The sequence below is a fragment of the Mesoplodon bidens genome (genome assembly GCF_964165515.1).
Source record: "Mesoplodon bidens genome assembly, chromosome: 1".
In the NCBI taxonomy this organism is placed as follows: Eukaryota; Metazoa; Chordata; class Mammalia; order Artiodactyla; family Ziphiidae; genus Mesoplodon; species Mesoplodon bidens.
The window spans coordinates 87,377,112-87,393,503 of record NC_138176.1 but is presented as its reverse complement, the minus strand read 5'-3'; the positions used below and the strand labels follow the sequence as shown (position 1 = coordinate 87,393,503).

The 16,392-nt window shown below is 37.8% G+C and overlaps 1 protein-coding gene across 4 annotated transcripts in view; it reads left to right on the top strand.

The window, feature by feature from the left end:
• Window positions 1-2,141: 2,141 nt before the first annotated feature.
• Window positions 2,142-16,392, top strand: part of BBS7 (Bardet-Biedl syndrome 7) — a 44,893-nt gene continuing 30,642 nt past the window's right edge. For 3 of the 4 annotated variants that reach the window (XM_081240736.1, XM_081240738.1, XM_081240735.1), the window contains exons 1-5: window positions 2,142-2,417; window positions 4,018-4,083; window positions 6,586-6,648; window positions 8,262-8,437; window positions 15,971-16,157. In XM_081240736.1, the coding sequence (XP_081096862.1) occupies window positions 2,382-2,417; window positions 4,018-4,083; window positions 6,586-6,648; window positions 8,262-8,437; window positions 15,971-16,157 (528 nt within the window). In that variant the 5' untranslated portion in view covers window positions 2,142-2,381. The remainder of the gene's footprint in view (window positions 2,418-4,017; window positions 4,084-6,585; window positions 6,649-8,261; window positions 8,438-15,970; window positions 16,158-16,392) is intronic. The other variant, XM_081240737.1, reaches the window with a different exon arrangement.

The window sequence follows — 16,392 nt, the reverse complement described above, 5'->3', positions numbered from 1 at the left end:
AAAGAATTGTCTGGGGCTTCCCTGTTGGCGCAGTGGTTAAGAATCCACCTGCCAATGCAGGGGACAAGGGTTCAAGTCCTGGTCCGGGAAGATCCCACATGCTGCGGAACAACTAAGCCTGTGCACCACAACTACAGAGCCTGCGCTCTAGAGCCCGCGAGCCACAACTACTGAGCCCCCGTGCCACAACTACTGAAGCCCGCATGCCTAGAGCCCATGCTCCACAACAAGAGAAGCCACTGCAATGAGAAGCCTGCTGCACCGCAACGAAGAGTAGCCCCCACTCTCCACAACTAGAGAAAGCCCACGTGCAGCAACAAAGACCCAACAGAGCCAAAAATAAAAATAAAACTTAAATAAAAAATTAAAAAAAAAAGAATTGTCTGGAATATCCTGGGACCTAGGCAAAACCTTCTCAGATCTCTGTGTAGGAAATAATTTCTTTTCTTAAGAACCTCTTCTCAAGGGCTTAATTCTTGTTTCACAAACATTTGTGAACTCTCCCCTCGTAGACCACAGAAATCATTTGTGAACTCTCCCCAGTAGACCACAGAAACCACTTATTCATCTGTAGTATTTCTGTAGGCAGAGTGTGGTATGCACAAAGGAAGGACTGATGAAAGTGAGTCAAGGAAGGTCAGATCTCAATCAGATCATGGGTCACTATAGGCCAGCAATAGTCAGAGGGTCCCTGAGGCCTTTTCAGGGGGTCTGTGATTTTGAAGTTATTTTCATAACAATAAGATGCTACTTTCCTTTTTCACTATGTGGACATTTGTACTAATGGTCTAAAAGCAAGGTTGGTTAATACTGCTGGTACTTAAGTGTAGATCAAGGCCACACATTGACAGGAAACAAAGTTTCATGTAAAAATGTTCTTTATGAAGCAGTGAAAATTGTTAATTTTAAGCCTCTACTCGTAGTACATATCTTTTTTTTTTAATTTGGCCACGCCACGTGGCATGTGGGATCTTAGTTCCTCCACCAGGGATCGAACCTGGGCTCCCTGCAGTGGAAGGGTGGAGTCTTAACCACTGGACCACCAAGGAAGTCTGAGTACATATCCTTTTTAATACTCTGTGGGGTGACATGGGAAGTATGCATGAAGCATTTCTACTGAATACGGAAGTACATTAGTTGTTTCAAGGAAAAGCACTTGTATGATTATTTGAATTGTTAGCTGAACTCACTGCTTTTTTCATGGAACTTTTTTTGAAAGCACGACTGACAGACAAATTATGATTATTTAGACTTGGATACTTGGCATACACTTTCTTGTGAATTCAAGAAGGAAAACTATCATTTCAAGGAAAATAATTGACATTTGTTGCCAATGCTTCAAATTCAAGCTTTTAATCACAAATTAGAATTTTTCAAAAATTTGTATCTGCCATCTGAGGTTGACAACTTTCCAACACTTCAGACTTTTCTGATGGAATCTGTGATGATATTAACAAATGGACTTTTGGGGATATTCTATAATGAAGCCACATCCCACATTGCAACTAACTTTTCAAAAACTACCACTTGTTGAGTTTGGACCACATTTTCTTCATATACTTAAGAAACAAAAACCAACATATACCAATAGATTGTATGCAGAAGTAGATCTGGGACTCCCCTATTCACTGGTCAGGTGGACAGTGAATAGATTTGCAAACAAAGCCAGTCTTTTTACTTTTCTTTATTTTAGAAAATAGTTATTTTTCATTAAAATGTTTATATAATGAGTTCATTATTTTTTTCAATATATTTTTTAGAAACTTAGTTCTAATTTCTAATATGGTAAATATCAATAGATAATTCATATAACCTCAATAGTTTATAAGAGTTTTGCAAAGGGGTCCTAGGGCCAAAAATTTGAGAACTCCTATGCTGCTGTAAGCTAACTCCTATGGCGGTGAAACCTAATTCTTTGAGGGATCCTTTCTAGTGGTGGTGAAACAGGTCAAAATCTACCAGGGCTTCAAGTCAAGGCTCTACACAGAAAAGACTTAAGACTTGGGGCTCAGGGCTGTGGCGGAGGCATAGCCAAGACTGCGTCTCCGGTCTCCCTAGAAACCACCCTTCTTAGGTCTCCTGGAGCTCGCCCTCCGTTCCTCTCCGCCTCTCATTGGAGCGGGTTAAGTCAGTGGGCGGTCTGTCGGGAGGGGGGGGTGGGGCTTCATTTCCTTCCGGGGCCCTCTCGCAGGAACGTACGGACGTCACGCAGGACGCCGCTGACGCTGACGCTCCTCCTTTGCATACCCCACTGAGCCCTTAGCAGCTGGCGTTGGCCGTTAGTGGGTAAGCGAGCTTTTTCCCTTCGGAGGCCTGGGGCCCCGCAGACTCTAACCTACCTGGCCTGGCCTGGCGCTGCCCAGCGCGTCCGTGCCTCCGTAATGGACCTGAATTTAAACCGAGCGGATTATTTACAGGTAAACCTGAGGGGTTGGGGCGGTCGCTGCGCGGGGTGAGCTGCGCTCCCTGAGAGGATTCGATCCTTCCACTGGCGTCTGTTGGGGTGTCTCGGCGGCGACGCGGCGGCACAGGAGCGGATCTGGGTGCCACCCTCCAGACACCTTGCTCACGGGCAACTCCGGCTTGTTGGTCCACGGGGACTTGGAAAGAGGGAGCACGCGCCCCCGCGGTGCTGGCGTCTGCCAGGTCCTGAAGATGCTCCGAATGTCCTGATGCGCTCCCGGATTCCTCCCCGGGGCCCTTCTCCTCATTCCCGGCTGCAGCTTCTAACTCCCTGATCTCCATCTGTACCCAGTCCCTTCTGCCGAGCGCCAGACACGTTTCTTACTGTGAGCTGGACCCCACGAGCCAGATCATAATAAAAGCAATGACAGCCGTTTTCGAGTGTCTAGTTTATTCTCAGATCTTAACACACGTACATATATTTAATCCTCACAAAAATTCCTGTAGTAGATACATGAGGATCAAGGGGCTCAGAGAAGGTGATTTACATGATAGCGGAAAGGAACTGGTGTTCTGGAGATGGTGTTCTTTCTGTTACACCACCCTGCCTCTCAATATTTCAGCCCTAGACTTTCTCTCCTTCTCCATCTCCTTTTTCAGTAATCCTATTTTGGCTAATGGTACAAATGTTTGTCCTGTCACTTTCCTTGAGAGTCATGCTAGGTACTTCCCACCTTAATATCTTCCATATCCATCTGGTCACCACATTTTGCTGCTTTTATCTCCTAAATATCTCATGAATCTGTCCCATTTGCTCCCTCCATCTCTGTTACTCCTAGTTCAGTCCTCATCTTCTCTTGCTTGGATACTTGAAATAGCTCCTAGCCTCCAGCTTACCTCCCTCCAAGACATCCTTCACATCATTGCTAGACTGATGTTTCAAAAATACGAATCTAAACAGATTAAACTTTAATACTACTCCCTAGAATATAGAATTAAAGGATAGACCTATACTATATGTAAATTCTTTCATGGTCTGATGTTTCCACCAGTTTCTGTCTCTTTAGTCCCATTCTCCTCCCTAACCATGCACCACTAGTGACAGTGCCCTACTGAGCAGACCATGCTGTTTCCATCTCCTGTAACTTTTGTAAAATAATCTTCATCATCAGTTAAATTGGATGTCATTGTCATCAGCATGGTGGTATTTTAGATAAAATCTTTTATGTTGCATTTTCAATAATAACTAATCTATTACCAAAGATTTTAAATTACAAACACACTTTAACAACTGTATGAAGTTGTAAAAGAAGGTTTATAGAAATATTTTTTTGGTGTGAAGTATCTTGCCAGTAATGCCACGTTATTTTTGACTTGACAACTTTATAGCATAAATTTTACTTTTTGATTGTTTCCTGTATTCTGACTTTTGTAGTATATTTCATTAGAAAATAAGTTCATTGCTGATAATAATTATTTCATATCACTAATTAATTGTAATAAAAAAACTGAGGCTTACTATGTTTAGAATCTGATGGTCCTTTTAATCTGATTTATTAACTTCAAATTAGTGTATCAGAAATCACTCACCAGGCAGCTGATGTGTTTCCTTAGGTGGGAGTGACCTCTCAGAAGACTATGAAGCTACTTCCTGCTTCAAGATATAGAGCCACACAAAAGGTAACGTAGAGATACTGATTTCTCCATATCTCTTCAGCTCTGACAGAGGAGAGGTTTACATTTCCTTCATTATTGATAAGTTTTTTTAAAATTCCAAGGCTAAAATGGAAATGAATTTCTTTTCATTTGAACAGAGATTGGAATACCAAGGGACATTTATAGACAGTAAGTTTCTTGGACATTATAATTATTATGTACAATTAGTAAATAGTATAAGCAAACTAGTTGAAAACATATTCCATTTTTCTGGTAATAATTTACCCTGTATGTACCAGACTGTGTATATGAAAAAAGAAATAAAAAAATGAAAAACACAATAGACTGTACAGAAAATGCTTTTTAAAAACTTTATCATATTTTTAAGAGTAATTAAATATATTGATGTTAATCTTTACATTTAACTAACAATATTGATTATTTTTATAGAAATATTAATCCTGTGATTTCCATAAGACAATTATAGTTTCTTGGTAGACTAGTAGGATATTTTAATAGCTGCAAAATAAATATAGTATTCCTATATATTAACATTTTATCAGGATAAATCAACAGATTTTTGATTGTCATTTATTGTATTCACTCAACTAGAGCAACACTTCTCAAACGTTTTGGTCTCAGGACTCTTTTACACTTTTTTTTTTTAAAGATCATTTTATTTATGTTTTATTGAAATATAGTTGGTGTACAATATTATATAAGTTACAGGTGTACAATATAGTGATTCATAATTTTCAAGGTTATATTCCATTTATAGTTATTATAAAGTATTGGCTGTATTCCCTGTGTTATACCATATATCCTTGTAGCTTATTTTATACATAGTAGTTTGTATCTCTTAATCCCCTACTCCTGTGTTGCCCCTCCTCCTTCCCTCTCCCCACTGGTAACCACTGGCAGTTTGTTTTCTATATCTGTGAGTCTGCTACTTCTTTTTTTAATATTCACTAGTTTGCTGTATTTTTTAGATTCTGCATACAAATGTTATCATATAGTTTGTCATTCTCTGTCTGACTTATTTCACTTAGCATAATGCCCTCCAAGTCCATCCATGTTGTTGCAAAAGGCAAAATTTCATTCTTTTTTATGGCTGAGTAGTATTCTTTATCCATCATCTGTTGATGGACGCTTAGGTTCCTTCCATATCTTGGCAACTGTAAATAATGCCGCTGTGAACATTAGGGTGCATGTACCTTTTCGAATTCATGTTTTTGGGTTTTTTTGGATATATACCCAGGAGTGGCATTGCTGGGTCATATGGTAGTTCTATTTTTAGTTGTTTGAGGAACCTCCGTACTGTTCTCCACTGTGGCTGCGCCAATTTACATTCCCACCAACAGTGTACGAGGGTTTCCCTTTTCTGCACATCCTCGCCAACATTTGTTATTTGTGTTCTTTTTGATGATAGCCATTCTGACTGGTGTGAGGTGATATCTCATTGTGGTTTTGATTTGCATTTCCCTGATGAGTAGCGGTGTTGAGCATCTTTTCATGTGACTGTTGGCCGTCTGCATTTCCTTTTTGGAAAAATGTCTGTTCAGGTCTTCTGCCCATTTTTTAATCAGGTTGTTTGTTTTTTTTAATGTTAAGTTGTATGAGCTGCTTACACATTTTAGATATTAACCCCTTATTGGTCTTATTATTTGCAAATGTTTTCAGCCATTCGATAGGTTGTCTTTTCGTTTTTTTGATGGTTTCCTTTGCTTTGCAAAAGCTTTTAAGTTTAATTAGGTAAATCAACTATACGTCAATAAAAATAAAAGGAAAAAGTTTTAAAAATATCAAATAGGTCTGTCACAACCTCATTTTGATAATTTTTTTTATATATAAATTTATTTATTTATTTTTGGCTATGTTGGGTCTTTGTTGCTGCGTGTGGTCTTTCTCTAGTTGCAGTGAGCAGAGGCTACTCTTCGTTGCGGTGCAGCGGGCTTCTCATTGCGGTGGCTTCTCTTGTTGCGGAGCATGGGCTCTAGGCACGCAAGCTTCAGTAGTTGTGGCACTCGGGCTCAGTAGTTGTGGCTTGCGGGCTCTAGAGCTCATGCTCAGTAGTTGTGGTGCACGGGCTTAGCTGCTCCGTGGCATGTGGGATCTTCCCGGACCAGGGCTCAAACCCGTGTCCCCTGCATTCGCAGGCTGACTCTTAACCACTACTCCACCAGGGAAGTGCCTTATAATGTTTTAAAAGTTAATCTTAAAATGTTCTTATGCTCCAGTTAAAGGAAAAAAAATTGCCTCCTTGCCATTTCTGTCTCTATTTTCTTGTTCTGTTTACCTTGTAGGAACAGAACAGAAAGCCAGGTACTTCCATAACAACTCTTCATAGCCTTCTCTTTGGCCCTTTCTTACCATTCTTTGGTGGATATTTTTTGTGGGGATGTCTTTACTAGATTTTCTCATCTCTACTTTTAAAATCATAATTTATATATTGAGAATCTTGTTTTCCCCATATAAGTTAGTAGGGCATAATAACAGTAATTTTAGATTCTCTTCAATCTGTTACAGGTGGTTGTTGGAGATCATGATGGAGTAGTTATGTGCTTTGGCATGAAGAAGGGAGAAGCAGTGGTATGTGTACCTTTTGAATACTCCTACATTAAAATTTTTTCTAAAGCATAATGAAAAATAGGTTGAGGGAAGTAGTCATATGAAGTATGAGATTACAGGCAGCATGAGAATCATTTGCTAGCCATTTGTAAAACATCTTTGACAGCATAGGGTGATATGTTAGTTTTTTATGCTGTGTAACAAGTTACCTCAAATTTAGGGGCTTAAAACGAAACACATTTATTATCTCACGGGGCAGGAGTCCAAGCTCGAGGCCTCACGTGGATGCAACACAGGTACAGCCAGGCTCTATTTCTTTCTGGAGCTCAGAGTCCTGTTCCAAGCCCATGTAGTTGTTGGAAGAATTCGGTTCTTTACTGTTGTTAGACTGAGGTCCCCACTTTATTGCTGTCTGTAAGCCAGGGCGTGCTTTCAGCGTCCTGAGGCCCGCCACAATTCCCTGCCATGCGCTCTTCTCCCAGGCCCTTGAACAACATGGTGAACTGCTGCTTCAGGCCAACAGGGAAATCTGTCCAGTCTGCTAAGATGGAGTCTTATATAACAGTGTAACATGAACGTGACCATCGCATCACCTTTGCCACTTAATATAACCTAACCAAGGAAGTGAGTTTTTTTTTTTTTTTTTTTTTTTTTTGCTGTACGCGGGCCTCTCACTGCTGTGGCCTCTCCCGTTGCGGAGCACAGGCTCCGGACACACAGGCTCCGCGGCCATGGCTCGCGGGCCCAGCCGCTCCGCGGCATGTGGGATCTTCCGGGATAGGGGCACGAACCCGTGTCCCCTGCATCGGCAGGCGGACTCTCAACCACTGCGCCACCAGGGAAGCCCAGGAAGTGAGTTTTATGTCATCATATTCCCAGATCATAGTTTACAAGTGATGGGTCTGAGATGTGAACTCTTATATTCATTCTACATTATATGAAATTTGCAAAAAGATGAAGAGGGTAAAAACTATCAGAAACTCAGTGTTTCCATTGTTCATATATCCTTCCAGATATTTTATTCTCTGTGTATAAGTCATTGGCGGTGAAGGGAAGAAACTGATGCCAATAATAAAATATAAAATAACGAGGAATAAACTAAGGATGCAAATGTTTCCAATTAAATAGAGAGATATGAAGTTATATGCTCAGGTTTTTAGTAAATTCTACAGTCCTTTATTTATACTACTAAAATTTATAAAATTGTAAGAGAACCAGGAGAGATTAGTTTTATAAAGATGATTAAGGTATAAAAACATATCCACTGGAACCAGCTGAGGAATCTTGGTAAAATGCAGACTCTCCTTCAGTAAATCTGGGGTTGGGCCTGAGAGTCTGCTTTTCTAATAAGGTAAGTGATGCTAATGCTGCTGCTTAGCAAACCCTACTTTGAATTGCAAGAGTTTAGATTTTAATGATGTCATTGAAATGCAATGTGTGTGGGAATAAACGTTGCAAAGTTTGAAGATATTTAGCAAAAAACCCAGAAGACCACTGGATACATTTGTATCTAAAGGTGTTCCTATTTAGAACTATAATATTTTGTAAGTTTAAAATCACAACATTTTTTATGGTAAAAGAAAATACTTGGAATAAATTTGTGTACTTAATTGTTTCCTCAATGATTTTTGCAGACAGTCTTCAAGACTTTACCTGGGCAGAAGATTGCCAGATTGGAACTAGGAGGGGTTCTTAACACGCCCCAGGAGAAAATTTTTATTGCTGCAGGATCTGAAATTAGAGGCTTCACAAAGAGAGGAAAACAGTTTCTCTCTTTTGAAACAAACCTCACTGAAAACATTAAAGCTATGTATGTTTATTCTCTTTTTTATTTTTACATATCCATTTACAATATTTTGGATAGGTGACAAACATCAGATTAAGTATCACGTCTTAGTAGGTTATCTGGGAAATAATTAAAGATACTTTATTAGTCGGAAATTAAATTTGACCTGGAGTCAATACAAAATCAATTGGGTGTTGAAATCTTATCTTTTTAAGACATTTATATTATTTATAGCTTCATTTTTGACTAGTTAGTTCAGTTGTGTTTCATGTTCAAAGTATAAAAGAAGTGAAAGAAAATCTCCAGATATTTAAGTTCCTGTTGCTTTGCTGTCTCTGGTAGTTCTGATTTTGAGGTAGCATCATTTTGTTAAAAGGCTGGCCATCGAAGTTAATGACTACCAAAAAGGTATAATTTCAGGTGAGTCAGGTAAGACTCTAAGTGAAAAATAGCTTCCTTAATGGCTTCCTGCTATGTGAAATTTTGCAATTAAAATTTTAGTTTTTGAATCATGGAGAACTGGAAGAAGCTTTAAAGTGTATCTATCCACGGTTCTTCAAAGCTGCTACTTAGGAGAAGCCCTTGGAAGCTTTAAACAATAGATTCCTTGTCCTACCTCATACCTGCAGAATCAGAATTATTAGCAGTGGGTTAAAAGAACAGTTTTTCATTTGAATCCTATGCAGCCATGTTATATAAGCAGGCAGACCTTGGTTTGGAAACTACTGATCCAGAGTTCTATTAATGTATAGCTGCCCTGTGTAATTCTGTATAATGCACAGCATGTGTCCTGATGTCTGGGCTGTAAAACTTAGGTTTGGTGAGATTAGATAAGAATTAAACAGTGGCAAGTGGAAGTAATTTCAGTGGCTTAATAAGAATACCATTCATTTCTAGAAATGCTTTTCTAGATAGACATGGCCAGTGATAATTGTGAAATACTAAAACCAAAGTAGGTAATTATTAGCATACCTCCACATTCAGAAAGGTATATGGGTTGAGGTATGAGGAAGCTAAGGAGTTTCCCAGCCAATAGTCTCTTTAGCTAGTTTCTTAAATGTTTTTACTGGAGTGGCAGAGGTAGGATGGAAAGGTTCTTTACTCAGTTTTTGAAAATTTATTATCTGAATCACCACATTGATAAGGTTGCATGGGAAAACAAGATTATAACTTGACAATATTCAGTAAGAAAACTGACCACTTATACAATTGATTACCACTCATTAATCCTTCCCTGCTTATAATGCAGATGGATTTGAAAATGAAATTTCAAATCTTGTAAGAGATTTAGAATTTCATTAAGTTGATAAAAATTATATTAAGAGAACTTTTTATTTATTTTAAACAGCATGTTCTTATTAGTTATCTATTTTATACATATTAGTGTATATATGTCAATCCCAATCTCCCAATTCACCCCACCACCACCAGCCCCCTGCCACTTTTCCCCCTTGGTGTCCATACGTTTGTTCTCTACATCTGTGTCTCTATTTCTGCCCTGCAAACCGGTTCATCTGTACCATTTTTTTAGGTTCCACATATATGCGTTAATATACGATACTTGTTTTTCTCTTTCTGACTTACTACACTCTAGACAGTCTCTAGATCCATCTACGTCTCTACAAATGACCCAATTTCGTTCCTTTTTATGGCTGAGTAATATTCCATTGTATATATGTACCACATCTTCTTTATCCATTCATCTGCTGATGGGCATTTAGGTTGCTTCCATGACCTGGCTATTGTAAATAGTGCTGCAATGAACATTGGGGTGCATGCGTCTCTTTGTTTTTTGTTTTTTTGTTTTTTTTTGTTTTTTTTCTTGCGGTACGCGGGCTTCTCACTGCCGTGGCCTCTCCCGTTGCAGAGCACAGGCTCCGGACGTGCAGGCTCAGTGGCCATGGCTCACGGGCCCAGCCGCTCTGCGGCATGTGGGATCTTCCCAGACCGGGGCACGAACCCGTGTCCCCTGCATCAGCAGGCGGACTCTCAACCACTGCGCCACCAGGGAAGCCCCATGCGTCTCTTTGAATTATGGTTTTCTCTGGGTATATGCCCAGTAGTGCGATTGCTGGGTCATATGGTAATTCTATTTTTAGTTTTTTAAGGAACCTTCATACTGAGCTTCATAGCGGCTGTATCAATTTACATTCCCACCAACAGTGCAAGAGGGCTCCCTTTTCTCCACACCCTCTCCAGCATTTGTTGTTTGTAGATTTTCTGATGATGCCCATTCTAACTGGTGTGAGGTGATACCTCATTGTAGTTTTGATTTGCATTTCTCTAATAATTAGTGATGTTGAGCATCCTTTCATGTGTTTTTTGGCCATCTGTATGTCTTCTTTAGAGAAATGTCTATTTAAGCCTTCTGCCCATTTTTGGATTGGGTTGTTTGTTTTTTTAATATTGAGCTGCATGAGCTGTTTATATATTTTAGAGATTAATCCTTTTTCTGTTGATTCGTTTGCAAATATTTTATCCCATTCTGAGGGTTGTCTTTTTGTCTTGTTTGTAGTTTCCTTTGCTTTGCAAAAGCTTTTAAGTTTCATTAGGTCCCATTTGTTTGTCTTCATTTTTATTTCCATTACTCTAGGAGATGGATCAAAAAAGATCTTGCTGGGATTTATGTCAAAGAGTGTTCTTCTTATGTTTTCCTCTAAGAGTTTTACAGCATCCAGTCTTACATTTAGGTCTCGAATCCATTTTGAGTTTATTTTTGTGTATGGTGTTAGGGAGTGTTCTAATTTCATTCTTTTACATGTAGCTGTCCACTTTCCCCAGCACCACTTATTGAAGAGACTGTCTTTTCTCCATTGTATATCCTTGCCTCCTTTGTCATAGATTAGTTGACCATAGGTGTTTGGGTTTATCTCTGGGCTTTCTATCCTGTTCCATTGATCTATATTTCTGTTTCTGTGCCAGTACCACATTGTCTTGATTACTGTAGCTTTGTAGTATAGTCTGAAGTCAGGGAGTCTGATTCCTCCAGCTCCATTTTTTTCCCTCAAAACTGCTTTGGCCATTCAGGGTCTTTTGTGTCTCCATACAAATTTTAAGATTTTTTGTTCTATTTCTGTAAAAAATGCCACTGGTAATTTGTTAGGGATTGCATTGAATCTGTAGGTTACCCTGGGCAGTATAGTCATTTTCACAATATTGATTCTTCCAATCCATGAACATGGTATATCTCTCCATCTGTTTGTAGCATCTTTAACTTCTTTCATCAGTGTCTTATACTTTTCTGCATACAGGTCTTTTACCTCCTTAGGTAGCTTTATTCCTAGGTATTTATTCCTTTTGTTGCAGTGGTGAATGGTATTGTTTCCTTAATTTCTCTTTCTGCTCTTTCGTTGTTAGTGTATAGGAATGCAAGAGATTTGTGTGCATCAATTTTGTATCCTGCAATTTTACCAAATTCATTGATTAGCTCTAGTAGTTTTCTGATGGCATCTTTAGGATTCTCTATGTATAGTATCATGTCATCTGCAAACAGTGACAGTTTTACTTCTTTTCCAATTTGTATTCCTTTTATTTCTTTTTCTTCTCTGACTGCCGTGACTAGGACTGCCAAAACTGTGTTAAATAATAGTGGCAAGAGTGGACATCCTTGTCTTGTTCCTGATCTTAGAGGAAATGCTTTCAGTTTTTCACTGTTGAGAATGATGTTTGCTGTGGGTTTGTCATATACGGCCTTTATTATGTTGAAGTAGCTTCCTTCTATGTCCACTTTCTGGAGAGTTTTTATCATAAATCAGTGTTGAATGTTTTCAAAAGCTTTTTATGCATCTATTGAGATGATCATATGGTTTTTCTTCTTCAATTTGTTAATGTGTATCACACTGATTGATTTGCGTATATTGAAGAATCCTTGCATCCCTGGGATAAATTCCACTTGATCATGGTGTATGATCCTTTTAATGTGTTGTTGGATTCTGTTTGCTAGTATTTTGTTGTGGATTTTTGCACTGTATTCATCAGTGACATTGGTCTGTAATTTTCTTTTTTTGTAGTATCTTTGTCTGGTTTTGGTATCAGGGTGATGGTGGCCTCATAGAATGAATTTGGGAGTGTTCCTTCCTCTGCGATTTTTTGAAAGAGTTTGAGAAGGATGAGTGTTAGCTCTTCTCTAAATGTTTGATAGAATTCACCTCTGAAGACATCTGGTCCTGGACTCTTGTTTGTTGGAAGATTTTTAATGACAGTTTCAATTTCATTACTTGTGATTGTTCTGGTTCATATTTTCTATTTCTTCCTGGTTCAGTCTTGGAAGTTTATACGTCTCTAAGAATTTGTCCATTTCTTCCAGGTTGTCCATTTTATTGGCATAGAATTGCTTGTAGTAGTCTCTTGTGATGCTTTGTATTTCTGTGGTGTCCATTGTAACTTATCCTTTTTCATTTCTAATTTTATTGATTTGAGTCCTCTCCCTCTTTTTCTTCATGAGTCTGGCTAAAGGTTTATCAATTTTGTGTATCTTCTCAAAGAACCGGCTTTTAATTTTATTGATCTTTGCTGTTGTTTTCTTTGTTTCTATTTCATTTATTTCTGCTCTGATCTTTATGATTTCTTTCCTTCCACCAACGTTGGGTTTGGTTGTTCTCCTTTTCTAGTTCCTTTAGGTATAAGGTTAGATAGTTTATTTGAGATATTTCTTGTTTCTTGAGGTAGGCTTTTATAGCTATAAACTTCCCTCTTAGAACTGCTTTTGCTGCATCCCATAGGTTTTGAATCATCGTGTTTCATTTGTCTCTAGGTATTTTTTGATTTCTTCAGTGATCTCTTGGTTATTAAGTAGTGTATTGTTTAGCCTCCATGTGTTTGTGTTTTTTACATTTTTTCCCTGTAATTGACTTCTAGTCTCATAGTGCTGTGTTTGGAAAAGATGCTTGATATGATTTCAGTTTTCTTAAATTTACCGAGGCTTGATTTGTGACCCAAGATGTGATCTATCCTGGAGAATGTTCTGAGAAGAACGTGTAATCTGCTGTTTTTGGATAGAATGTCCTATAAAAATCAATTAAATCTATCTGGTCTGTTGTGTCAGTTAAAGCTTGTGTTTCCTTATTAATTTTCTGTCTGGATGATCTGTACATTGGTGTAAGTGAGGTGTTAAAGTCCCCCACTATAATTGTGTTACTGTCAATTTTCTCTCTTATAGCTGTTAGCAGTTGCCTTATCTATTGAGGTGCTCCTATGTTGGGTGCATATATATTTATAATTGTTATATCTTCTTGGATTGATCTCTTGATCATTATGTAGTGTCCCTCCTTGTCTCTTGTAACATTCTTTATTTTAAAGTCTATTTTATCTGATATGAAAATTGCTACTCCAGCTTTCTTTTGATTTCCATTTGCATGCAGTATCTTTTTCCATCCACTCACATTGTCTGTATGTGTTCCTAGGTCTGAAGTGGGTCTCTTGTAGACAGCCTATATGGGTCTTGTTTTTGTATCCATTCAGCGAGCCTGTGTCTTTTGGTTGGAGCATTTAGTCCACTCACGTTTAAGGTAATTATCAATATGTATGTTCCTAATACCATTTTCTTAATTGTCATGGGTTTGTTTTTGTAGGTCCTTTTCTTCTCATGTGTTTCCCACTTAGAGAAGTTCTTTTAGCATTTGTTGTAGAGCTGGTTTGGTGCTGCTGAATTCTCTTAGCTTTTGCTTGTCTGTAAAGCTTTTGATTTCTCCGTCAAATCTGAATGAGATCCTTGCCGAGTAATCTGGGTTGTAGGTTCTTCACTTTCATCACTTTAAATATATTGTGTCACTCCATTCTGGCCTGTAGAGTTTCTGCTGAGAAATCAGCTGTTAACCTTATGGGAGTTCCCTTGTATGTTATTTGTCATTTTTCCCTTGTTGCTTTCAGTAATTTTTCTTTGTCTTTAGTTTTTGTCAATTTGATTACTATGTGTCTCAGCACGTTTCTCCTTGGGTTTATCCTGCCTGGGACTCTCTGCACTTCCTGGACTTGGGTGGCTATTTCCTTTCCCATGTTAGGGAAGTTTTCGACTATAATCTCTTCAAATATTTTCTCTGGTCCTTTCTCTCTCTCTTCTCCTCTGGAACCCCTATAATGTGAATGTTGTTATGTTTAATGTTGTGCCAGAGGTCTCTTAGGCTGTCTTCATTTCTCTTTATTCTTTCTTCTTTATTCTGTTCCACAGCAGTGAATTCCACCATTCTGTCTTCCAGGTTACTTATCTGTTCTTCTGCCTCAGTTATTCTGCTGTTGATTCCTTCTAGTGTATTTTTCATTTCAGTTATTGTATTGTTCATCTCTCTTTGTTTGTTCTTTAATCCTTCTAGGTTTTTTAAAAACATTTCTTGCATCTTCTTGATTTTTGCCTCCATTCTTTTTCTGAGGTCCTGGATCATCTTCACTATCATTATTCTGAATTCTTTTTCTGCATTCTTTTTCTGCAAGGTTGCCTATCTCCACTCCATTTAGTTGTTTTTCTGGGGTTTTTCTTGCTCCTTCATCTGGTACAAAGTCCTCTGCCTTTTCATTTTGTCTATCTTTCTATGTATGAGGTTTTCCTTCCACAGGGTGTGGAATTGTAGTTCTTCTTGCTTCTGCTGTCTGCCCTCTCTTAAGAGAACTTCTGAAATCGTATGCAGAGCCACAGAGTGAAGCCATTTGAACAATAATTGAAGAAGAGAAAATCAATGAGGATCATTATAGGATAATTTTAGTGTCAAAAAATTTTTAATATAGACCTTAGAGGAGAAGTGGAAAAGTAGGTGAAACCGTCAAATAAATACCCTCTTTATGATCACGTGGTGATAGCTATCTAGAAGTGAAGATAATATACTAGTGTATAATTTTTGTCAAAAATTTTAGCTCCCCAGTGGAAACTTGATTCATTATAAGAATTATAACATAGTTGTGATTATCTAAATTTTGTTAAATATAATTTGAAATGAAGTTATTATTTCTTTTTTCAAGTTAAAATTCTAGTGAAGTCATTTTTTTCCACTGTTTGTTATTTAGTTTCAAGTAGATCCAGTTCAGATAGCCTTATTATATTCAGTGTGGTAGTAAGAAAGCTAACTGTAGAGTTAAAAACTGAGTTGCAATCCAGTCTACTGTCTACTAGTTCTGTGCCTTTATGCAAGTTACTTAACATTTTATTATTCTCCTTAAAAAGGGATAATAATGGTCCCTAGTTTATAAAGTTATGCGGATTGAGCTAATACATGTAAGTCACTTAGGACAGTGCTTGGCACATAGTACACATTCAAAAAAGTTACTTTTTGATATAGTAATTGTCTTCAGATACAGACAGTGAATATTACCATTATCTTGTCTTTGTTTTCAGTTTTTCTGAGCTCAACTTTTGAGAAGCCTGAAGCCTGTAGAACCTCATTTTCAGCTTTCAAAATCAATGCTTTACCAAAAGGCTAGAAATTAAGTGGGGGAAACGAAAACAAACAAAAAGTGTCCTCTGAGTCTGTGATAAAATGATAGTAAACTGTACATAAATAAAATTTTATTTTCATCTCTGAAAATAATTCAGGAGCTTCCTGAATCTTAAATTACTTTTAATATTCTCAGGCACATATCTGGCTCAGACCTTTTTCTCAGTGCAAGTTATATCTATAACCATTATTGTGACTGCAAAGACCAACATTATTACCTTTCTGGAGACAAAATCAATGACGTCATCTGCCTTCCAGTGGAAAGAGTACTTCATGATGTACCGGTGTTGGCCTGCCAGGACAGAGTACTCAGAGTTTTACAGGTTGCTGTTATTTGCATTTTTATAGTTTTTCATAATTTAGGTAAAAAAATATTGCTGAACAGTATATACTTGAGATAAATTACTTTAGTGACTACTGCCACTTTAAATATCTTAAAATTATATCTTGAAAAATTTTAAAAATATTTTAATTAACAAACTAAGTTTTATTTTTTTTTACTTGAGGCGAATGTGTAGAAATCTTTGACAAGTTTTTAGAGAGGCATATATGGAAGAA